The sequence below is a fragment of the Pithys albifrons genome, chromosome 19, assembly GCF_047495875.1.
Source record: "Pithys albifrons albifrons isolate INPA30051 chromosome 19, PitAlb_v1, whole genome shotgun sequence".
Classification (NCBI taxonomy): domain Eukaryota; kingdom Metazoa; phylum Chordata; class Aves; order Passeriformes; family Thamnophilidae; genus Pithys; species Pithys albifrons.
Window position 1 is genome coordinate 7,265,395 of NC_092476.1, and position 24,256 is coordinate 7,289,650.

At 52.5% G+C, this 24,256-nt stretch overlaps 1 protein-coding gene across 1 annotated transcript; it reads right to left on the bottom strand.

Annotated features, from left to right (window-relative positions):
* Positions 1–760: 760 nt before the first annotated feature.
* Positions 761–24,256, bottom strand: EVPL (envoplakin). The gene is made up of 22 exons (XM_071573949.1): positions 24,063–24,256; positions 18,566–18,665; positions 17,927–18,081; positions 17,431–17,554; positions 16,718–16,843; positions 16,410–16,448; positions 15,497–15,658; positions 14,680–14,787; positions 13,930–14,025; positions 13,568–13,693; positions 12,510–12,656; positions 12,210–12,364; positions 10,754–10,851; positions 9,971–10,152; positions 9,060–9,238; positions 8,493–8,631; positions 7,747–7,940; positions 6,868–7,018; positions 6,217–6,300; positions 6,021–6,131; positions 5,315–5,407; positions 761–4,555 (listed from the first exon to the last, which is right to left on the bottom strand). The coding sequence occupies exons 1-22, from the start codon at positions 24,134–24,136 to the stop codon at positions 1,106–1,108; spliced, it is 6,093 nt and encodes a 2,030-aa protein (XP_071430050.1). The 5' UTR covers positions 24,137–24,256; the 3' UTR covers positions 761–1,105.

Below are 24,256 nucleotides of genomic sequence, written 5' to 3' on the forward strand. Positions count from 1 at the left end.
ACTTGGTGTTTCAGACTGTTACTGCTGAGCACTAACTACCAGCAGGAAGGTAATGGGAGCTGTGAGTGTGCTGAGCCTGCCAGAGTGGGAACAGTTTTTTCCTGGAGCCCAGACTTCAAATTCCAGTTAGGCTATATGGAAATAGAGGCTATGCTGCTGCTCTGGTGAGGGAAGGAGTGGGCAGCAACCTCCGTCCTTGTGGATTATTTGGGTATGTTGGAGTTACTGAACACCATCAGGTAAAAGAGCCCTTGGGAGAGGAGGAAGAGCAGCTGATGTCAATAGAAAGTAATTTTTCTCATCTGACAAAGGCAGGGGATGCTTCACAATGGGGTAGGTAGTAGGGAAGAATGTTTGGGATGTAAGACTTGCTTGTTTCAGCAAGGACTGAGTGGTGGAAATTACATAAAGGAGTAACTTCTTTTTAGCTCACATAAAGAAATAGCAAGTACAGATTTCCCAGTACTGCTGGGTGGAACTGCACCCTTTGGCAACATAATCCCTCTTCCAGAGGTGTCCAAATGGCCACGGAGCACAATCCCACTGGTTTTCAGTTTTAAGGACAAATATAACAAAATCTTTAAAAATATGGACTCAGAAAGATATTTAGGGGATTCAATGCTGTGAGATGAGGGGAAGCAAGAGTCTACAAACCCTCTGTAGACTGGGCTGCAGGGCCTGGGATTGCATGGAGGAAGAGCCAGCTGTGCCTTCAGCCACTTGGCAGCCACGGCCTGCAGAGACAACACAGCCACACAGACACACTTGCTATGTTTATTGCATGCAGAATGACCCAACTAGAAAACACTCTGGCTCTCCCACTTTCTGGGCATGAGCACATTTAACCTACAGCGAAGTTCTAGAAATCAACCCCTCTTTGGTGTCACAGCAGCACCTGGGGGACTGCGGGGACCCCTCCATGTCAGGCCCGTGGTCACGCCTTGTCCTGTGCATGGCCAAGCTGTGCTGGGAAGCAGGTAGCTAAGAGAGAAGAGTGTGCAGCCCTAAATGCTCCATTCCTGTGATTGCTGCTGCCTCCGTAGGGAGAGGTGTTTGAAGGGATGAACTCCTGAAGGAACCAATCCCAGTACATGCCTGAATCCACTCAGTGCCTGAACCGTGAGAGCCTGGGGGAGCGGCTCGCCTGGTGGTACCGCTGGTACCCCTCTGATGCAGCTGGGAGCAGCAGGAAGTGGCTCAGAGAATCCTTCTGGCAGAGGGCCATGGCCTCCTTGTAATTTATCTTCTCCTTAGTGACAGGGTCAGTGAGATCTTTCTCATAGTTGGACTCATCCTGGAGCCTGTTGGCCAGGTTGCTTGTTATCATCCCTGTCTGGACAGCTTCCAGCACAGGGATGCGACCAGTTTTTTTGGGATCGATGAGCCCTCCAGTTAGATGCTGGACTTGAAGGTAGGGGAAGGCACTGTCCTTGGTCATCCAACCCTTCTGAACTGCTTCCCCCACAGACAGCCTCCTCTTGGTCACTGGGTCCTCAATCCCTGTGAAAGCTTTCTGGGCATTGAGCAGCCTCTGCATGTAGGTCCTGTCAATCAGCCCCCTCTCAATCGCCTTATGGACTGAGAACCGGTCTCGAGAAATGAGGTCTATGATGCCCCCTGTGGCAGCCTGGGCTTCCAGGAGCTTCTGGGCTGTCATGGGATCAAGCAACTTCTTTGCAAGAGCAGTTTTGACGTTGTACTTGGTGTCAGTGGTGGTGTCATACACCCCGGCGATGGGGGATGTGTCATCACCTATGCCCTTCTGAGAGGCTGGGGGGAAGAAGGTTTGGGTTTGGTGGGTGGTGGGTGATGTGAGTGGGGATTTGGAGATGATGGAGCCAATGGAGAGGGAGGAGGGAGGCTTGGTTTCCCCAGCCACCAGCAAGGCAAATTCAGAGATGGGAATCTTGCCATCCCGGTACAGCTGGTACTCCTCCTTTGTGATCCTCCTCAGTCTTAGTGCATCATCAATGGAGTACTGCTTCCCACTTTTCTTGTCAAGGAGAAGTGAGATTTCCCCATTTGGGCCCAGGGTGGTGACTTCCTCCCAGTCACACTCCAACTCTTGAAGCTGGATGTACTGGCCTCTGTCTATGATACCTCGTTTATAGGCCTCATAAGGGGACATGTCCTTCCCTGTCTCGGGGTCCAAGATAGAGATCTTGGTGGAGAGGTTTGTCTCTCTCATCTGGGTCTCGTGATTGATTTCTTCCCGGTTGACCTTTGACTGGAGATCCCGAATGAACCTCTCCTTGTTGTAGATCTGGTCCTTCTCCCTGAGGATCTCTGCCTCCAGCAGGGAAAGATCATGTTCCCGCTGCTTCTTCTTCTGCCTGTCACTCTCAGTCCGCTGATTGAGCAGTTTGGACTCCTCCCGGAGGAAAAGGACTTTCTGCTGCTTCTGCCTCTCCAGCTCCCGCAGTTCACTCTCCAAGTTGGCTCTCTCCTGGATGGCCAGGTTCCTGGCTTTCTGCAGCTCTGTCTCTTCCCGAGCCCATGTCCTCTTCATGCCTTCAGCTCTCTCGATCTTCTCCCTGAGCCTTCGTACCTCCTCTTCTGCCTTTTGTTTGGCTCCTCTCTCCCTGCTCAGCAGCTCCCAGATGCGTGCACGTTCGCTCTCCAGCGCCCTGTCCTTCTCCACTCGAATCACCTCCTTGTAAATGGTCTTCTCCTGGGATTTTGTTTTCTGCAGGACATCAACTTGCACCTGCAGGTTTTTGCATTCTCTCTGCAAGCTCAACACCTCCATCTTCTCCCGGTCCAGCTCCAAGCGCAGGTTGCTGGCAGACTGTTCCAGGACTGGATCCTTCTCCAGCTTCAGCACTTCTTCCATAATGATCTTCTCTTGCACTGGGGCCGGGCTCTCCTCCAGCTCCTTTATTCTCAGTGTAATTTGTCTCATCTCCTTCTCCAATGCAAGCCTCTTGCTTCGATCCTCCTGAAAGTTGAGTAACTTCTCTTGCTCTTCCACCAGCACACGAACCTGCTGCACTTCCCGTTCCAGACGCCGCCTGTTGCTCACCTCCTCGTCCAGACTCCGGCTCAGCCTGGTGTGCTCATCTCGGAGCTTTGGGTCCTTCTGAGTCAGTATCACCTCCTGAACAACTACCTTCTCCTCTGGCTTCCGCCTCTCCAGCAGCATGTATTTGTTCTGTAAGTCATAGATTGCATCCTCTGCAGCTCTCCTCTTCTGAGACATGTTACGCACCTCTTGACGGAGACGATCAGCTTCTTTTTCCAAAAGTGGATCATTCTCATATCGGATGACTTCCTTGTTGACCAACTTGGTTTCCACCTTGGATCTCTCCCTCCTCCATTCATCCCTTTCACCCTGCAGCCTAATGAGCTGCTCTTGGGTCCTGCCATTGGTGTTCACTAATTCATTGAGCTGCTCTTTGAGCCTGTCAATTTCTCTAAGAATCTCTGGACTCTTTTCGTGTTTCACCACCTCCTCTATGACCTCCTTATACTCCACCACTGGTTTCTGTGACCTGAGCTCATTGAGCTCTGCTAAGGCCTCTTCTACCTCACTGTCAATCTTTGTCCTTTTCAGAGTGACTTCCTGCAGCTCCCTTTTCAGCTGTGTAATCTGCCGCTCCGTCTCAGGATCCACCAGGAAAATCTCATTAACCCTCTCTTTCACCTCTACCCTTGGTTTTTTTTTCTCTGCGATGCTGTACTGGCTCTGCAGCTCTCCCAGCTCACCTGTAAGCACCAAGTTTTTGCTCCTCTCTTCTTCAATCAGAGTTTTAAGCTTGGAAGTTTCTTTCAGTAACTCTGGGTCCTGCTCTACCTGCTTCACCTCCTTAACAATAATTTTGGGTTCTGCTGTTTCAATTAACCTTTCCACCTCCTCAATCTTGTTCTTCACTTTCACTATTGCCTCTTCCACCGACTTCCTCTTGAAGGATTCCTCATCGATTTGTATCTGCAGGGTTCTGACAGACTTCAGCATTTCTGGGTTTTTCTCCAGTTTGATCAGCTCCTTCACCACCACTTTCTCTCGGATATTGGGCTGCTTTCGCTCCAGCATGTGCAGCTCCCTTTTGTGCTGCTCAAGTTCCAAAGCAGCAGCCAAGCTTTCCTCTTGGAGACGTTTGATCTCCTGATGAAGACTGACTGCTTGACCATCCAGGCTTGGATCCTTCTCAATTTTTGTGATCTCTTTGGTGAGCAGCTGGGCAGGAGCAACTTTCTTCTCACTCTCCATCTGGGCAAGTTTACGGCTCATCACTTCAATGTCTTCTTGAAGGCTCTGCCTCTTTTTGCCTTCCTCTTCAATTTGCTTTACCAGCTTAGACAGGTTACTCTCCACCTGAGGGTCCCTGTAATATTCTATCACCTCCTTTTCTTCCACTCTTTCAATGGGCTTCTGAGTCTTCAACATCAGCAGCTTGTTTCTGTGTTCCTCTAGGTCCTCTTCAATCCTGGACACTTTCCTCCTTTCCTCCTCCAGCTGTGATTTCAACCCCTCAGATTCCCTGCTTGTTACAGCTTTGTTTTCAGATTTTTGGGTTTGCTCATGTACAGCTTCAATGTCCTCATGCACTTCCTTCTGCAAGGTAAAAACAAAAAAGAATTAAAAAAAAAAGCAGGGAAACTGAGACACTCTTTGAAAGTGGTGCAGAGACCTTTTAACATGGCATGGCATGGTGGGAGATAGGACTGGCACAGAATCCCCAGGGAGTCTCCAAATAAGGCTGTTTGTAAATGGAAAAGCAGGACACACTCCCATCATCTCAAGCAACTGACTTGGTGTGTCTTCCCCTTGTTTTGGAGGTGCTGCAAATGTGCTTTGTGCTGCCTTGTTGTATCTGCAGCCAAGGGAAGGTAACACAGGCAGTCTCCAGTTCAATCTCTTGACCTTCCTGAGCACATTGAAAGTCATCCAGACCAGAGACCTTTCCTACAGGTGAATCAAACAGTAGGATATAAAAATCCTATTACTTTGAAGTGTTTCCAGAAGTTTGTGAACACTGAATTCCAGCCACATCCACAAACAAATCTGAAATTCTGTCTGTGAATGTCGACTTAGATATAGCTGAGAACAGGATTTAAGAGCTCTAATCTTTTTTTCTAACATAAACTACAGCTTCAGTAAAGAGCTGAGGGCCCACAGATGTGATGAGAGTCACAGCCTAAGATCAGTGTCAGTGAAACTGTGGTTACTCAAGGTCCTTATCCCAGAGGTGTTTCCATTCCTGTTCTTCCTTACACTTGGATGTGCAGACTTGGGAGGGGGTTGGTGGGACACCAGGCTGGGGAGATTTCAATCCCCAATGTAGAGTACCCCAATCTTGCTGTGAGCTGGTACCTTCTCAACAATCTTCTTGGCAAACTCCAGCCGGCTGAGCTGCTGTTTATTTTCTGCTGCCAGCTCCATGTAAAGCTTGGTTACATCATTTTCCTGCAAAAGAAACAGTGGTGAGAGCCTTGATCCCTCACCCTGACACAGCTCTGTTGGATGGGACACTCTGCCACCACTCCTTTCACCTGAATGCACTTTGTATACTGAACAATTCCAGAGATTAGTGTCTTCACACACACACAGAGTCTAAGGACTCATGCAGGACATCCTGTCATCATTATTTGAATGTCTGTTAGATGCCTGCAGGTCTACATAAAGTCCAGACTTTCAAATTTATCTTGGGCCACACATGGATGGCAGTTGGCACACAGCCCAAGGTGATGCAGGAGAACTGGAGTGTAACTGGGAAGAGCACAGAGGAGCTCTGGCTCCATCCTGTCCCTACACACCTACCCTGTATGTTTTTAACTCACACACAACATGGTAAGGAGGCAGCAGCAACATTCATAAGCAAGGCTCCAGGAACAACCCTAATTCTGGACCTCACATGCTCCTTTGCCCCATAGACAAAGAGATCCCTGATGACTTTGACCTTGGGATTAGAACCATGATCATCTGTGGCCATAAGAGTGGATTAAGGCCTTGCACAGGACACTGGGGCATGGGTAAGGAGCTAGACAAGGGTTCCCATGCCTTCATCTTGACATTTTACCTGGGCCTGGATGCTTTCCTGCAGGGGTGTCACACGCAGCCTCTTTGCAGCAGAGTCGGTCAGGGAAGGGTCCAGAGAAGAGCTGTATTTGCCTGCTTCTAGTTCATAGTCCTGTTCAGAGCAGAAACAGGAGAATCAGGTGGGATCTCTTGAGTGAGACACTGAGGGAGTGATAAATTGGGAAACCCAGCCATACATTGAGCGTGGACTGCACATTCCGGGACAGTCTGACCACGGCATTCTTCTCGGGCTCCTTGCTTTCAATCTCCTCCACCAGCCTCTGCAGGAGACACACACGGTGTTAAGGACAGGTTGGAATAGAGCAACACAGTGATACTCTTGCAGCCTAGTGAATTAGCTCAGCTGAGGAAATGTTGGGAACAGGAAAACACTTAGGAAGAGTCTCCAGGGCTTCAGAGAATCTCAGCAGCACTATCATTCACCCAGGGTCTGCCATACTAGTTTATAAAGTGTGAGATAAACAGCAGCCAACACAGAGACCTCCACAACTCATTGTCTGAGTGAGTGAGCTTAGGGTCTGCTCAAGGAGAGAGAGATGCAGGACACCTCAGCCCAAGGCACAATCTTTCAGGATCTGAAAGTGTCTTTGCCATGGAGAGGATTTCAACCTGGGGGTGACTAACACAGGTAAAGACACCAGCACTGTAGATGAACTCAGCAGGGCAAGATACACCATTTGTGTGCTGCACTCCTTGTTCTAGTTCTTGCACTGTGGTGGGGGGAGCACACAAATATGAGCTGGCTGGTACTATTTTACTTGCTGTTTACAAGCAAATTCCCTCATTCCTGTAGCATTACAGGTTATGATCCTTGCCCTGGGACACACCTTCTGTGCCTGCAGCTTGTAATTGATCTGGCTTGGCCCATCAGTGGTCTTCACTTGGTGCTTGGGCAGGTTGTTCATCCAGAACATCAGGTTCTCATTGGAGTTTTGGAACTGCTGGTAGGTGAGACTGATGTTTCTGAGGGTCTTCTCTCTGCACAGCACAGAGGGAACAGCAACATTAAGGGGAAGGGCAGAGATTCATCTGCAAGTTCCTAAAAAGACACTGCGGTGAGAATGTCACCACAACAAACACCAAGATAACAAAAACAAGGGGGTGACAACTGATCCCCGAATTAGGAGCATAACTGTGCACATCAGGTTTGCTGTTGCAGCAGGAACACTGCTTGGGAGATGAGAGAAGGAAAAAGGCAGACAACCCCCAGCAATCCCTGGGAGAAGTGTCAAAAAGGGTCTCTGTGTGTAGGCTCCTTGGGTCAGGCAGAGGCCAATAGTCAAAGACTGCCTTATCTCAGGTATCTGGAAGCTCAAAGGCTGTGCTGTGCATAGGAAGGTGGCAACTGCACAGCAGGACAGATCCAGTCCTCAGTATCACAGGGTAATTGCCAGGAACAGGGGCCTGCGGTCAGGGGAGGTTTAGGTTGGTTATCAGAAAAATATTCTTCCCCAGAGGGTGGTTGAGGACTGAGCAGGCTCCCCAGGGCAGTGGTCACAGCACCAAACCTGACAGAGCTCAAGGAGTGTTTGAATGATCCTCTCAGGCACCAGGTGTGACTCTTGGGGATGGTCCTGTGCAGGGCCAGGAGCTGGACTCAATGATCCTTGTAGGTCCCTTCCAACTCAGCATATTCCATGATTCTGTGCCTCTAACTCTGGTCCCTGTTAGCTAAGAGGGGCAGAGATGATCCCATAGCCCCTCACCGCTGATCCAGCTGGTCTGCAACGGCATGGTAGCGATCATTGAGGAGCTGCACCTCCCGCTTCTGCCGGGGCAGGTCGGGGCAGAACTCCTGGAAGTTGTTCTGCACAGCACTGCAGCTGTGCTCAGCATCCTTGAGCCCCCGGTTCAGCTTCAGCACACAGTCCTCTTGGGCCACCAGGTCCCGCCTCATCTTCTGCAGGGCAGGAAAAAAGACACCTCCAGGTTTGCATCTGCCCATGCACCAACCAAGCATCCTCCTCAACGTGTCACCAACTGTGCAGCTCCTGGGGGGTGGTCAGGGTCTCCAAGAGTAGAAGAGATGGAGCAGTGGGACTTACTGTTAAACAATGTGTGAAGCAAGGTATGTAGGACAGTGGATAGAGCAGCACAGAGAAGTTTTGCAGAAGGTTAAAAATGGTCCTTGTGAGTGCTAAGGATGGGGCAGGGAGACTAGGAGCAGGAAAGATTAGGGATGAGCATGAGGCAGAGCAACAGAGATTAGGAGCAAAAGGAGTCATCACTTTAAGGACCTCAAAGCTACCCTGAGAGAGACAGAGCTTTTTCTGGCCAGTGGGAGCAGGTCAGTCTGCAACACCAACAATAAACCCTCCAAGAACAAGTTGTTAGGAAGGCTTCATTGCTGGCACCTCGAGTTGCTCAAATAAGCAGAGCCCACCTCCTCCCACCATTGTTACCTGAGTTCAGAGGTGTCCCTTTCATAACAAAGAGCCTGATGCTTCCCTACCTGCAGGTCATTGGCCCGATCCTGCAGCGCATTGGGGGATGCAGGAATGATGCCATCTTGAGCCAGCTTGGCCTCAAATGTGCTGACAATCTTGTCTGTGTTCTCAATCTGAGTCTCCAGGTTCAGGGCAGCCTTAGCCCTGGGAAAGGGAAAAATGACAGGACAAGGTTAGCTACAGAAATCCCCAATCTCCTTTACTCTCTGATTTTTCATGTTTAAGCTTATTGTACATCAGAGCTTCTGCAGCATGGCAGAGAATGAGCACAGTGCACTCACAACCCTGTAGTGCTGCCCAGAAGTCAGATATGTTGCATTTCCCCACACACAGCAGAGCTGGGACACACACCCATTGGGTGATTTTCCACAGTGAGGGGATCTGAGCCCAGAATACACACAGAAACTCTTTCAGAGGTCACTTTGGTGATGGATAGGAAGTTTCCAACCTGTGCTGGACTTGAACCAACACCCATATAGACTGAAAGCATTTTCTGTCATGCATCCATGTTGACAATTCTGTGCAAGGACTTCCTCCCCTCATCCCCATCAGGCCTTGCCACCATCACTCACTTCTCATTGTACAGGCTGGAGAGCATATTGACATCATTGTATTTGCTCCTGAGGGCATTCAGCGTGACAGGGAGCTGGGAAGCTGAAGTGCTGGTGGGTTTCTTGGAAAGGTAAGTCTCACACTCTTTCTGCAAGGCATCCTTGGCTGCCCCCAGGTTCTCCAGTTTCTTTGTTGTTTCCTGGCACATCAGATGGGAGCAGAGTCACCCAAGACAGTCATAACAGTGGTGCTGTGGAAACGTGTCTGCCCCAGGGGTGGATTTGGCTGTGGGGCTCAGGGTGTGGTACCCTTCTCCTAAGGAGCTGCCCCTGGGGCACAGCCCCATCCAGACTGTGGCTGTCTGGCAATGGCAGAGTGTGGGAAAGAGATCCAAATAGACAGAGATGGAAAAAACCTACCTGCCTGAGCCCATCCTTCTGCCAAGGCTGGTTAAATACCCACTGATGAAGATGCAACAAGCTGAACTACTACATACTCAGACCTTATCCAGAGGAAGGCTCCAGGGCACTGCCTCTTTCCCTGTCCCACTGACCAGTCGGTACTTCCCATCAGGTGAGGCAAAGCCAGTCCTTGGATTAATTCCCTGTAACCCTCAGTCTTTTTCCTACAGACTTGAGAGTGCAGGGTGACAGCATCCCCATGGCCAGGCTGAGGACTGACTTCCCAAGAGCTGCACCACAATTCTGAAACAAATGGACCCTCTTGCTACAGAGCCATTTCTCAGGGGTTTGGCTTAACCTCTCCCATTTGAAGGGTTCAAGCCAGACTGAAACCCTGGCAACTGCAGCATGGTTTTCTCCTTTGAAGTACCAGCAGTCACCTCCCATCTCCCATCTCCCATGCAATTTCTGTGTCAACCTGCTTTGGGTCCAGGACACAGAGCCACCAAACTCCTCCTGCTCCAACTCACCTGCTGTTGTTTGATCCTCCTGGCGAGGTCATCTGTGGGGTCGCTGTAGTTCACAGGAGACCTCACTCTGTTCAAGACCTCCTTCTCTACCTGAACCAGGTCCTTGCCAACACGATCCAGGCTACTGAGAAGCCGGTCAGCTTGGGGATCATCCTGGACTGCTGGAGGGCTCCTGGGCAGAGCTGCAGTGAGACACAGCTTAGGTTAATCCCCAGCTTTTAGCTCTGCCTTGGCCAGCCAGAGCTCAAGTCCAAAGGAGGGACAAAGACAGCCAAGTGCTTCAGACACAGCCCTTCTCAGCTTTGCTTGAAGCCTTTGAACTGTAGCTGTAGGAATAACACAGTTAGGCAGGGCCTGGGACTTAGCCCTGGCTGCCTGCTTATTCCACAGCCCCCAGCTAGGGAAGAGAACTGCAAGGGACCCAGATTACAAAGCAGGTTTAATTAAGGTTTTGGATAGGCTCATCCCTCTGCAACCCTAAATACCCTGCAGTTGTTGATGGAGCTGGAGGTCAATCACAGAGGATTGAGAAGGGCAACAGATTTTAAGGGAATTGCTGATATCACACAGAGAGTCCTTGGCAGCACTAGGAGCCCGTGTATCCTATTTGCTGTTCTTTTCCATAGAGCAGAAAACATTCTCCCACAAGGACCTGTGTGTGAGCTGCAGGTACCTCGGGTAGCCCACTCAGGTGGGTGCTTTGCTTCCAGACCACTTTGGGAGCTCTGGGAGGGAGGTGCATGGGCTGGCTTTGGAGAGGGCTGGGCTATCCAGCTGACATACCTTGCTGGCTGGGCTGGACCTGCTCCTTTTGGCTGCGTTTCAGGGTGCTCTGAACTGCTGCTCGCTGCTGCTTCACCATGTTCAGTTCCCCTTCAAGCCTGTGAGCAGAGAGGGCATAGTCAGTCAGCAGGATGGGACACAGCACTGAGCAGGCCCTGTCACAGCCCTGCACAGCAGCAGCTCCACGGCTCCTGCTGGGAAGGTGTCCCCAAAGGTGGAGAAGGTGTCCCCAAAGGAAGGGAAGTGTTCCCAAAGGCAAGGACAGGCTGGGAGCCTGCAGCCTTTTGTAACTCAGAGACATCCCTTAGGAAAGGGAAGAGCAGCAAAAGCAGCCAGTTGGCTTGAGCAGCCAAATTCTCCCAGTGCAGTCAGTGTTTCCAACTCTCAGCAGAAGCTGTCAAGGCTGGAAATTGATTTCATATGGTTGCAGAGCTTTGCAGGAGGCGAGTACAAGTAGCTGCTGCTGTGGCTGCTGCACTAGAAATGCCAAGTCTCAGTGGAAGGGATGGCTCCTGTCTGATGAAACTAGAGCTGGGATCTGTAAGAACTGGAAGGACCAAAAAGTGTCTCTGGGAGAGATACACCTTGTGGAATCAGGAGGAGGGGAACCAGGAAGGACCAGGCCAGTTCTCATCCCTGCTCTGGACTGCTCCTGCTGAACACCGTGCACTAAAACCAGCAATTCCCAGCTTGCCTGGCTGCTGTCAGACCAGGGCTGTCTGTGGGGCCAGGATAGAGCTCCATACAGAAGAACTAAATTTCTCCTTTGAAATACTCATGAAACCCCTAAATCCAAAGGATTCAGTAATCTGTGGTGTGTGAAGATGGGCACACACTGAGGAAGAACAGCACAATGCAGGAACCTTGCCAGTGTGACTGGAAACCCAAGCTCCCACCACAGGCATGCCCACAGAGCTCCAAGTCTAGGCTTGGCCTTTCCATGGCACTTGAGCTGCACTGATTTATCCAAAGACCTGAGGACATGATTACAAAGGTAATGCCAACCTCCCTGCACCACCGCCCCGTCCTGTGGGAACAGCAGGAGCTGATAGAGCAAGCAGGCAGCAAACTACATGGTGGTTCAAGGAGCATTTCTCAGCTCCAACTGGGGCTGGCTGAGAGGAGATACCACAGATAACTCTGTCCTGTTTGGCAGGTCCTGAGCTCCAGACTGATTCTGCAATGAATTTAATCAAACCTGTGCAAGTCACATGTTTGGGTGAAGAAATCAAGCCTGGCTGCCAGTGAGCTCTTTGACAGTGAGGTCTGTGTCTTGTGCAGGGGCTGTTGAGGAATGACAGGAACCTGGATGCAGGGAACTATCCCTCTCTAGGAGGGATTTTGTACTAGAGAGTCAAGAGGCTTGTCACCAGATGCTATTTCCCTGCAGGTGAGGTGGTCAGGCTGGTTATGACCTAAGTGTGAGTCTGGGCCAGGCTCTCCGATGCAGACTCACCTATTGACCTTGTCTATGGACTCAGGGTCAGGTGGAGGGATGGCAAAGCAAGCAGAAGGTGCCTCCTGGACCACACCAACGCTACTCTGTACCACCCACATCTCTGGGTTGCTGTTGTCCTTCAGAGTGTACTTGTCCCCTCTGGTCAGCTGCACCTGGGACAGAGACACAAAATCTGGTGAAAGGCTTGGCTTTCTGGCACTAGGATGGTTCTTTCCACCACAGAGATGAGATCTGGAGCAACCAAAGAAGAATCCAGCTCCCTGCCTCTTCTGAGGGCGCTGCTAGTCAAGGCCTCACCTCCCCAGCATCCCAGTCACAGAGGGTGTCCAAGGTGAGGGGCTGAGAGGGACGTGTCCTGCGCAGTTTCAGTGGGCTGATTTCTTTGCTCCTTCTCTTCAGGTCAGTGATGCTCTTCTCTGCCTGCTTCAACACCTTCTCCTCGTTCTAGACAAAACAGGGAAGACAGTGGCTGTGACCAGGCTTGGAGTAGAAGTAAGAGGATGGTCACACTACAGTGGGTATGCTGGAACCAGTTGTTCACCCTTGAGGAGTAGAGTCAGGAGTTTCTCCTTTCTTGATCCCTCCATGTCCCTTCTTCCCCTTTTCATTATCAACACTCTCTTCAGTTTGCATCATTCACAGCAGATCTGCCCTTGAAGGCACAGCCTGAGTTAACCTTAGGTGAACCCACACTGTTGTATTTAATCTCCTGAAGAAGTTTTCTTTTTCAGAAATGGAACACAGACCTGCCAAGAGGTGGCTGCATTCCAGTGTCAGAAAATACTGAGATCCCAGCACCTTTTGAGAGTGAACTGTATTGCATGCTTGGGAAGATACGTGTCCCCTCCCTCTCTCCCGGGCAATTGTTCCTTTCTCATCTGCATCTCACCCCTGAGGTCAGATTTCTTTATTCCCTCCCTTGCCCTTGGCTCATGGGAGTGCTGAAGAGATGGGAGGACCTTTCCCTGCTGCTTGGATGCCAGTGGCTCACATTCTGTGGGCCCTCTAATCCAAGTGTCTCCTGTTAAGGGCAAGACACAGCTCCTCCCTGCACTTCTCCTTCACCTTGAGAGTGACCTGAGGCCTGGCTGTGTGTCACTGATGGGGACAGTGCTGTCCCAGGGGTCACTGCCCCATAGTGCGAGCAGTGTGGATCTTCTGGGATGCAGGAACTCAGCACTCAGAGCACAGTATTGCCATGGGCTTCTCACTCCCTAGCACAGCACTGGGGTGAGCTGTCCCCATAGGGTTATTTACCCACCTCTTCCCCTTCCCCACTGTTATTTACTGGGGAGGTTACAGCTTTGGATTTGCCCCTTAGGTCTGGCTGGTGCCACCAGCACTTAAGATCTCACCTCCAGCTGAAGCAGCAGGTCTGACACCACCCCGGGGCTGTCTTTGTTGAACTTGCTGTATTTGGTGTCCAGGTCGGAGCTCATCTTCTTCAGAGAGTGGCTCACAGCCTCAGCATCATCCTGGAACTGGAGGTGTGGGTAGGAGAGTCAGGTTTGGGGGGGGCTTTGCTATCTCCAAGTCCAGTGGGGCTTCTCAGTTCCCAGCATCTCTAAAAGATTATATTTTGAGGGGTGTTTCCCCAAAATACTCTGACTAGGTACAAGCAGAGGACCTCCCATCCTCATCCCTTTGCTTTCTCTCTTCCCAGCCTGCCCACTCTGGCCTGACCTGCAGACCCATAGCCCATGAATTTGCTTTTTACCTTCTTATAGCTCTCCACACTTTTCAGGTGGCTCTCCTGGCAAATGCAGAGATTCAGGAAATTCTGCCACTCGTTCTTCAAGGCTTCCTGGTGAGCCTGTGGTGGGACAGAGCACAGCTCAGTGGCCTCCAGCTGGTCTTACCTCCCCCCACCACTGGTCTTCTTTCCCCAGAAGTTCCAGAGAACAGAAGAAAAGCAGAGACAAAGCTGTGCCCAGGCCTTGCCTGATGCTGAGCCTGAGTGAGGACACTTCTTAAGAAGGAGTTGGCTCATGCAGGGCAACCACCATTCCTCAAGGGGACTCAGCTCTAGTGGTGCTGGGGGCTGAGAGCCCACCTCAGCCTGACTCTGCATCTGCAGGCTTGGCAATACAACCTGGACAGCTGGGAGCTGGTTTCACTTGGGAGAAGTCACATCATGTCATACCTGGGGCTTCCCAGCAGCACAAATGTGGCTGCATCGACCACGTGTCTGAGCACCTGGGCAGGAGCTGGTCCCAGCACACAGATGTTGGCCACTGTCTCCTGGAGATTTCCAAAGGGGTGAAAACCCTGCACTGCCCTCAACTTCCCCACCCACAGGAATGGAGCAGGCAGAAAGGTGCTGCAGTACAGCTGGTGCAGTGTAGGAGAAAAGAGTAACAAATGCAGAAAGATGTGAAGGGGTCTCCTCCAACCCACCTCCTGGCTCTTGGTGCACAGAGACGCTCTCATTCTCCTACAGGGTTTGGGAAAAGACCCCTCTCCCTACCTGGATAGGCTTGATGGCTGGGTGCTTTAGCTCAATCATCCTGTCCCCATCGTCCTGAAGGTGGTTAACAAACTCCTCCTGGCTGAGCAGCTCATTGGACTTGAAATCCTGGAGGGGAAGAGAAACTTCATGACCTCGGGAGTGTGCAAGGAGCACAGAGGGCACCAAACCCCCACCTCACAGAGATAAGGCTCCCAATGCACAGACACCCTTGCTTGTTTGTTTGTTCTTTAAAACAGAAGGGGCTAGACAAAGCTAAAGTGAACTAGACACACTTGGGCCTCAGAAAGCATCAGGGCATTCCTTCAAAGAGCATTTTCCTGAGCAATTATCCCTCTCTTCTTCCCAGGGGTCACTGCCTCACAGTGTGAGCAATGTGGATCTTCTGGGATGCAGAACTCAGCACTCAGAGCACAGTATTGCCACGGGCTTTCCCCTCCCTAGCACAGAGCTGGGGTGAGCTGTCCCCTGGTCCCAGCTCAGAGCTGTCACTGGGAGCTGTACTTTGGCCACTGAGGCTGATGTGACACTGAGCCCTTCCCTTCTCTCTGACCACTGAGAGCTTCACCAACAGCTCTGTAATGTATGATCCCACATTCCAGCTCAGGGGACTGGAGGGGTCGCACAGAGTGGTTCCCACCTAATTCCTGAATGGATCCAGAGGGTCTCTTCCACCTCTCTTTCAGTGCCAAGCACACCCAGGCTGCCTGGGAAAGCCCCAGGCTCAGGGCTGGTGGTGGATGTCCAGAAGGCTGGGATCCATCCTGCAAATCCCACCTGCCACATGGCAGGACCCGCTGCCACCCCCAGGACTCACCTCATACTCCCGACGCACACTCTGCACGTCCATCATTTGGTCACTCCAGTCCTGCTTCAGGATCTTGGTCTGCTGCTCTGTCAGGTAGCCCAGCTCCTTGGTGCAGCCCTGCAGGTGGTGGTAGAGGCTGCCCAGGCTCTGCCCTCGCCAGATGGAGGCTTTCTGTCCACACACACAGGAGAGAGACAGTGTTGGTGCTCAGCCTGGGGAGCCCCTTTCCCCTCCTCCTCCTCCTCCCCAGCCCTTGCTCCTGTTGCACATCCACCAGGAGATTCCCAGAGGCCTTGGTGAGAAATCTGCCACCGCTGGTTCTTATCTGATGGGGCTGCTATTCCCTTTCCCTCCTCACAGACAGGATATGTTTGTCTAACCAGAATCCCAGGTGTGGGCTGGTGCCCTGGGCAATCTCAGAGCTGGCCCAGCTCTGCTTTATTTCTCACAAATTCCATTTTCAGTATTAACCTTCACAGCCCCAGCTGGCTAAACCCAGGACTTTCCTGCCAGCCAACTCCTTTGCTCCTGCTGCTCATTTGCTCTCTGGAGCCCTTGTCAGGGATCAGGGTGAGCTTCAACATTTGGAATCCTGAACTGGAACAGTGTGTTTGCTGGGATGGGTTTCTTACTGCCCCCATAATCCTGTGCTCATGGACACATCGGCAGCTCCAGATCCATGAGCCATGAAGAGGAGAGACATGGATCTCACCCAAAGCATTGCCCTGAGGGCAGCAAGACTGCTCTCAGTTTACACCCATCCCGAGGTAGGGAGGCAACTGGGAAAAGCAATGTTGGACACAACTTGATTGTGCAAGCCCAGAGGCAGCTCCTGTTCTGAGCTGGGCATTCCCTGCCCTTCAGGGATGGTGTTACTCTGCTGTATGACCCCATCTACCCAGAAAACCACCAAGAAGCTTACCAGCAAGTCCTTGTACTGGCTTTTTAAATCTGCCACATCCTGGGTTACAACACAGCCAAGACCAAGGGTGGGTGCATGGGGAAGAGAAAAAAGCTGTTAGCAAAACATGTGGTAGATGCTGATGAGCTGATTTATGGAATGTGCTTTAGAAATCATCCAAGAACCATCTCCCTGGCCCCTGGATGGCTTGATCTGCCCCACCTGAGGCCACCTGTGCCCTCTGCAGTGAAGGGTGGACATTGAGCATGTGGAGGAGCAGAAGGGACACAGTCCCAAGTGAAGCAACAGCAACAAGGAGGGGACCTTACCCCAGAATGGAGGTTCTTGATCTGAAGGCCGTAGGCTTCGATCTCCTTCTGGAGGATGTTGTGCTCAGCTATTTGCTTTTCCAGCTCTGACATGCCAGGGCCGTACTGTCCTGCATTGACTTGTTTCTGTGCAAAAGGAGTTCAGGCAGAGACTAAAGCAAAAGGCTTTATTTCAAGGAAAAACTTCAATGAGTGCTGGCAGGGCATGAAAAGATCTGGAATCTGATAGTGGTCTGGGAGGAAGAGAAGGGATCTTGTTTTTTCCTGTGATTGCTGTTGGTTGCTATTTCCATACATAAGGGCAAAGATAACCAGGCCATATAATGCTGGTGCACAAATCTAAGCTGAACCAGTCCCTCATCCCTCGTCTTTGGTGACATGCTTTGGATGCACAGTTACCATTCAGCTTTCAAGGGAATCCAAATTGACTCAAATTTAGGCCTGAGACCTTTCAGCATGAAATTCTCAGAGACAGGACTGTAAAGTCCTCAAAGACATCACCTTTCCCATCCTTTCATCCCACAGCAGGGCTCTCTACCTGATCCCTTTTGGTAGCTCTTCATTTGAAGGGGTCAGTCCAGAGGGTTTTAAGAGATGAGAGGAGAGTCTTTCTTCCACCCAGAACAACTAAATTATTTCCACCCCCCTGCAACATCCCTGCATGATGCTGAGCACAGGATTTGGAGATATATTCAAAAACCAGCTGCTGTTACCATCTTTTGGTCCAGGATCCTGGCCCAGTCTACCCTGGGCCCCACGTCAGGGATGTTCAGCTGCTCGTAGAGGGCCCGGTACTCGGCACACAGCTGTGTCACACGCTCATGGAGCTGCTGGATGCTGCCAGGGAGAAAGGGCACATGTCTCTGTGTCAGCTGGGAGGGGTGACAACAAGATGGGGCTTCTGGAGCCCAGATTTCTCTCGTAAGACCCAGGTCACTTTGCTGTCCCTTTGTGGCACTGGCCTCCTTCAGCAGTGGAGCCAGTTGTCCTGCTGTTCTCTGTCTCCAGGGATGTCTCAGGAATTACAGCCTAGGATGCTGCTGCAGGGAGGTCAGTGCTGCCCCTTTCCAGCTAGAAAACAACTCTTCCCTCCTGATTTCCACCTAGAAGTGCTCCTCTCACGTTAATGACTGGAGCTCAGTCTAGATCCCAGGGGGGTTCCCAATTGCTCAGTGCCCCCATCACACCAAGTCCCTCCACTGTACTCACTCTTTCTCTATCTCAATAGCCTGCGGGTGTTTCAGTCGCTTGGCACGATCCACGTCCAGGAACAGATCCTTCAGCAGGGTCTCTGCTTCCTTCAGGTTCCTGGCATTCTCTGTCTGGAACTCAAAAGCCTTGTTCTTCTGCTGATTGCTGGAATCCTGGAGGCCAGGGAAGACAGAGGAAAACAGCCTGGCTGGACCACAAAGACCTCGAACACTTTCCTTGGCCAACACAGACGTCCTGGCTCCTCAACGTGTCAACCACAGAGGACCCCTGGTACAAGAGTTGAGCCCAGAACAGCTGCCTGCTCCAGCATCCCTCCCACCCAGGCACTGCTGTGGGTCAGGCTGGCTGCCTCTAGGCTTGCTGGGAGTCACAGGGCTGTGCTGCCACAGGTGAGACAGCCTTGGCTGTGGGAAGCATGAGGCACTAAGCAGAAAAGCACAAGGCTGGAATTTGGGAGGCCCTGGGATGCAGCCCCAGGGGCTGGGAGGCTCTGTGGGGTGTCTGTTCCTCCCCACCCTCGAGTCAGCCCCCAAACCTGCACCAGCTTGCACAGAGCAGACACCTGACCTGTCATCCCAGACACTGAATTTCTAGGCAAAGCCCTTCACCTTCCCACCACCCTGTGCCACAACTCACCAGCTGGAGTCTGGACTGTGTCTCCAGGATGTCTTTCTCCACCTGGTCAGCATTTGTCTGCATGCGGGAGATGAGCACGGCCAGCTCATTTGTGGAGGACCTGAGGGAGGGAACAGCAAAGCAGGTGGGTGGGTGAAGGCATCACTGCCCAGGACCTGCCCCAGGTGTGGTCCTTCAGGCCTTTGCCCCATGTCCTCCTGGTCTCTAAGAAGAGCCATGGCCAAGGGCACAGACACACACAAGAGGTCAGTGTCTGGCTGTTGCCTTCAGCCAAGAGAAGGTAAGAGCTGGTGTGTTTGGAGCGAGCGGGTGGTGGGTTTTCACACCACACAGCTCATCTGCACAACCCCTTGCTGCAGATGCTCCAAAGTTCATGTGTATCCCAAAAGCATTGGAGTGGGGAAAGTAAAACAACAACAAACAAACAAAACACCACAAATCACTGCAGGGCTCCCAAATGCACCAACACCACATCTGGGCTGGGAAGACCTGAAGCCACAGACAGCTGCAGGCCAGGACAGCACCCTGCAGAGGCAGCACAACATGCTCACCCTGTTTGGAGACACTTCCCCAGGTGCCTGCTGTTGGCTGCTGGCAGAGGTGGCCCTTCATCTGGCCCAGAGCTGCCATCCTGCTGTCTTGTGCCATGTGAAGGGTCCGTAGCTGGACCCATGGAGAGGCCCGTGCCACCCCAGGGCTGGGCTGCACAGGAGTTGCTGTGCAGACCACAAAACCCTCTGGGTGCTGCTGCTGCATTTGTGCTGTTTTCAGAGCTTGGGGAACAGCATGAAGCTGAGTCAGGGGAGGTTTAGGCTGGATATCAGGAGAAGGTGTTTCACCCACAGGATGGTCAGGCAATGAACAGGCTGCCCAGGGCAGTGGTCACAGCACCAAGCCTGTCTGAGTTCAAGAAGTGTTTGGACAACATGGTGGGGTTGTTGGGATGTCTGTGCAGGGCCAGAAGTTGGACTGGATGATCCTGATGGGTCCCTTCCAACTCAGCATTTTCTGTGATTCTATGAATTCTAATTTCCCAAGGCCATTGCACACCTGCCAGCTCTCTTCACCTCAGTGAGGCTTCAGTGAAGGTCCCCAATAGACCATTCCCTATTGCCTGTCACCTCAGTGCCATCACACAGCCGACGGTGCCATCACAGCCCTAATTCCATCACCCCTATTGGGAATGAGCACCCAGAGCCCTGCTGAAACAGCTGGATCTGAAGCCTGCAGCAAGGCGTGGGATGGTTCCCAAAGCTCCCTGCAGACAAGGAAGCACAAACCTTGGTGCCACCTTTGTCCTCCTGTCCTGTTGTTTCCAACAGCATCTGCCCTTGAGGACAGTGCCAGCCCTACCCTCCAGGCAGGGAGAGCACAGTGTGGGCAGAGGCAGGAGGGTGTGGAGTGATAACATCATGCAGAGCCCTCGGAATGCTGCTGATGGGACAAAGTTCAGCAGAGGCTCAGTGAGGTTTCGTGCCAGTGCTGGGGTCTGAGACCAGGAGGAAAGAGTTTGAGCAGCAGCAACAGGATATTGCACGGAGGTCAGGGAGGGACACTTCTTCAGGGCAGGTTGGTACCTCTTTAGTGGAAGAAAAAGATAGGAGAAAGGTGATGTCCTGCAGCAGGGCCACCACATCTGCCCCAGAGCCATGTGCTTTCCTTCCAAGTCCCTGAATCCAGCAAAGGGCAGAGGGCAGCCATTCCCTTAATGGCTCTGTCATTGCTCCAGCTCCTCATCACGGCTCCAGCTGTTCCACCATTCACTCCAAAGGCTGGAACAGGTGCTGGGATGTTCATTTATTACAGCCTCAAGTGACTGTAATGTGCCAGAGAGTGTTACAGTCACCCCAAGCCAAGCACTTGGATGCCACAGCTCCCGTTTCCAGCGAGCCCAGCCCACTCTGATCACAGTCTGTGTAACTCCGGAGGAGGAGGAACAGCTCCAGCACTCCTGATCACAGCATCCTCCTGTCCCCTTTCTCCAACTCCTCCCTTGTTTCTGATTTCCCAAGAGGGAGGCAGCAGCTCTCAGCTGCACTGGGGGCTTTGGGCTGTCAACGTCTCCCAGCCACGGCTCAGCTTCCTTGACTGGAATTCAGTCAGCAAAGCAAACTGGGACTGCTGTGCTCCAGCAGGGCCCCTTCAGCAGGGTCTGATTCCAGGGATCACAGAGCCAATGAGACCAAGCAGAGCATCCATCATCCTCATCACCATCAAAGCATCATTGTCTGCTACAACCTTTTATATCTGTTAGTCATCCTTCCTCCCCAATCCGTGCCCCACAGATGCCTTTCCTGCGATAAGCTGCAGTGCTCAGGGAGACCAACACTGGCCCCAGGTCCCAGCACCATGGGATGGATGGGACCAGCAGAGAGCCAGGGTTTGACCCCGTGAGCCTGAGCGTGCAGCACTCAGGACGCTCTCAGAGGTCCCCCCTCCCCACGAGGTTACACAATCTCCCACTCATCCCTGACACGCCTGGAATGAGGTGGTGTCCCATGAGCAAATACTTGAGCACCACCCAAATTTCCTGCCCGGGCTCTCTGTGCAGGGAGGAGAGTGTGAGTCACGGGCTGGGTTGGCCCCTGTCCCAGGGGATGGATGCAGCTGTCCCAGGGGATGGACACATCTCCCAGCGCTGGGGAGAGCATCGTCCCCCCAGAGGTGTGACCAAATTCAGCTCCCACTTGGGAAGAGTAGGAATGGGGTGTCCAGTTTGAACCCATTCCAATTTGTCATGTAACTGTGGATATCTGTGCCATTCCAAGAGGGGCAAAGTGAGGATCCATCCTTCCCAGGAAGGGTAGGTCACCAATAAAATCCTGCTTATTCCTGCTGGCACTCCCTTTCTGGCTGAAGGAAACACTGGGATATCCCGTCTCTTGGTTTACAAGGCTGGACACAGGAATCAGCTCTGTTTAGGCTGAGCTACAAGAAAACTGTGGACTGAAAAGTCATGAGCAACCTCCTCATGGGGACTCAGCCCACCCCACCTGCACTGCATGGAGCACCTGAGGGTAGAGACCAGAATGCTGCTGCAAAAATGCTTCCTGTAGAACATCATCTCAGGAGCAGAGGGGACCTCCCCTGTGCTGAGTGTGAGCTCCTCCTGTCCATGGAAACACCCATCCACAGGGCCTGCAGTGATGTGGGTGCACCACCATCCTTCCTTGAGGTGTCCCCCTGTCCCATCCCCACTGCTCCTGAGCAGGAGCCCTCACTCAACCAGAGCTGACCACAGCTGGGCCCCACATTTTAGGGTGAACATGCTGACATTTGGGCTGCAGAGAGGCAGCCTGGCATCAGGTGGAATACAAGGAGCCAGGAGCTTGTGTTGGGCATCCCTCAGCCTTCCAGATTGCAGGTCCAGCTCCCTGCACGGTCCAAGCCCCAGGATGGACGAGGGCAAGGCTCAGCACAGCTCCTCCTGCTCCTCCTTCTTAAGAGCCAGGGCAGCCTCCCCCCTAGGGCTATCTCATGCCTGGGAGAGGCACAGCACTATTATTATCATTATTAATTGGTTCATTTCTCATACCACTTTCTGCCTCCTGGACAGTCCAACTGCATGCAAGGGACGGTGCCACTGAGCAGGAGCAGGACTGTCCCCCACTCCTGGCCACTCCTGCCAGGGCACATTTGGGCAGGACCACAGCACCCACCTGTTGCAGCCCCTGACCCCTCTCTCTCTTTCTCACAGGGAGCTTTGCTTTATGACCACAGGGCAGATCCCAAAGCTGGGTCTGTTCTCCCAGACATGCAGAAGTCCTCACACATTTTGATCTGCCAGCAGATCACAGCAGAGTACCACTGACTCCCTGCCAGTGCTGGGTTAGTCCCTGAGTCTGTGTCCCCCAGGGTCCACACTGCTGTAGGCTGATCAGGGAGAAGTAGGGAGAGGCAGTGGCAAAAGCAGTAATCCCTGGAGATGATTAAACCAGGAGATGACTTGCCATCCACCTCCAAAACCACCCACAACCTTTGTCAAAATCACACCCAGGCAGCCAGTCCAGCCAGATCCAATTCAATTCCACCTCTTATGAGGCCCTGCAGTGCCTCCTCCTAGAGCAGGGCACATCCAGGATGCTTCCTGGGGACAAACCTGCACTTGCTGCTCCCTCCCTGGGATGCACCCACCAAACAGAGACAAAAGGACCCTGAGTGCTGGGATGCTCAACATCATCATCCCAAGGACCAAGACAAGGTACTTCTATAGGGGTCCAACAGCTGATCATGAACCCCAGAGACAGGGAACCTCAGCTGCTGCTGAGGTGCTGGCCTTGAAGCCACCAAGAGCAGCCTTGGGCCACCAACATTTTCTCAGGGCCATCTGCAGAGTGTGTGCTGGCAGCTGTTCCCCAGACAACTCATTCACCTTCATTTTCTCAGCTACTCTGGGTGCTGACCAAGCCCCAGGCCATGGCCAAGAGAATTAGGCTGTGTCTGATGGTTGGTGCCTCTTAAAACAAGCACAACTAGCTCAGTAATTTCTGCACTTCTGGCTTCAGCCTCTATTCTGCACTGGGCAGAGGTGTGAGGTCTTGATGGGATGCAACTCCAGTTATCCCAAGAGGCCAGCACTCCCTTGTCCCTGCAGGTCCCCTCCTCCTCAGCACAAACGCCCTTGCAATTTCTTCAGCCTCCAACCCCAGCAGGGCACAGGGATTCCCACAGAGTCAGTCCACCAACACCACAAATGCAAAATTGCTGAGGAAGGTGGGAAATAACTGCAGCTGGAGGGAGGGATGGGCACTCTCTGCAAGAGCATCCCCTCTCAGAAGCATCTCAGTCCCATCACACATCTCACTCCTCAGAGCCTAGGGAATCTCCTCACAGAATGGTTTGGGTTGGAAGGGGCTTTAAAGACCATCCAGTTCCAACGTCCTGCCATGGGTGGGATACCTTCCACCAGACAAGGTTGCCCCAAGCAGGTCTGAAAGAGGCAAATGCAGCGATTTGACCTGCAGAGACCCGGCCGGTCCCCAGGATGGGTCAGAGCAGCCACCAGCAAACCCACTGCTCACCCATCCCCGCCACCTGAGCAGCACCAGACTGAACATCCTTCTCCAGGGATCCCAGGGCAGCATCACACCAACCCCACATAACTGGGGAATCCCAGGTTGGGATCTGCTCCATCACCGGACAGATCTCACTCCACCCAAGCAGAGGGGCTTTGTTTATCCTCCCTACTCCTTCCGGCCCAAAAGGGGCTTTTTGCCCCTCCCTGATCAAGGATCACAGCTTCGAGCACATTGTCAGGCACTGACACATCCCAGGGGCTGAATGGATATTTTTGTGAGGGGGCACAAAGCCCACCAAAGACAAGGACAATGGCTGGAGTGGCACGTTTTGGCATTAACTCCCAGCAAGCCCCAACCTTCTGGCAGCTCCACAAAGAGCGATGGTTCTTAGGGTGACTTAGGTCTCCCTGGATCACTCATCCCTCATCTTCCCCCAGCGTCCCAGGACAGCGGAGGGAGAGGAGAGGGGTCACACTTACTTGCTGGGCTTGACAGGGGAGCCTCTGTTGGGGGAACTTCTGCTCGGGGAGCCTTTGCCCACCGTCTTGAACATGTTGGCCAGGTCCCAGCTGGTCTCCCGGAGCCTGCAGGGTGCTCGTGGGCGCCGGCTCTCCGGTCTGTCGGGATGGGATGACAAGACTCAGCGGGGGAAGGTCGGCAGAGCACTAAAGAG

What these genes read in the sequence shown, in the direction of transcription:
- EVPL (XM_071573949.1), bottom strand. Translation starts at nt 24,136, where the DNA reads ATGTTCAAGACGGTGGGCAAAGGCTCCCCGAGCAGAAGTTCCCCCAAC. An exon ending in TCCAGCCTGTACAATGAGAA is followed by an intron (nt 8,632 to 9,059) that starts GTGAGTGATGGT and finishes TCCCTTTCCCAG; the next exon opens with GGCTAAGGCTGCCCTGAACC. An exon ending in ACAAGCTGCAGGCACAGAAG is followed by an intron (nt 6,301 to 6,867) that starts GTGTGTCCCAGG and finishes TGTCTCCTGCAG; the next exon opens with AGGCTGGTGGAGGAGATTGA.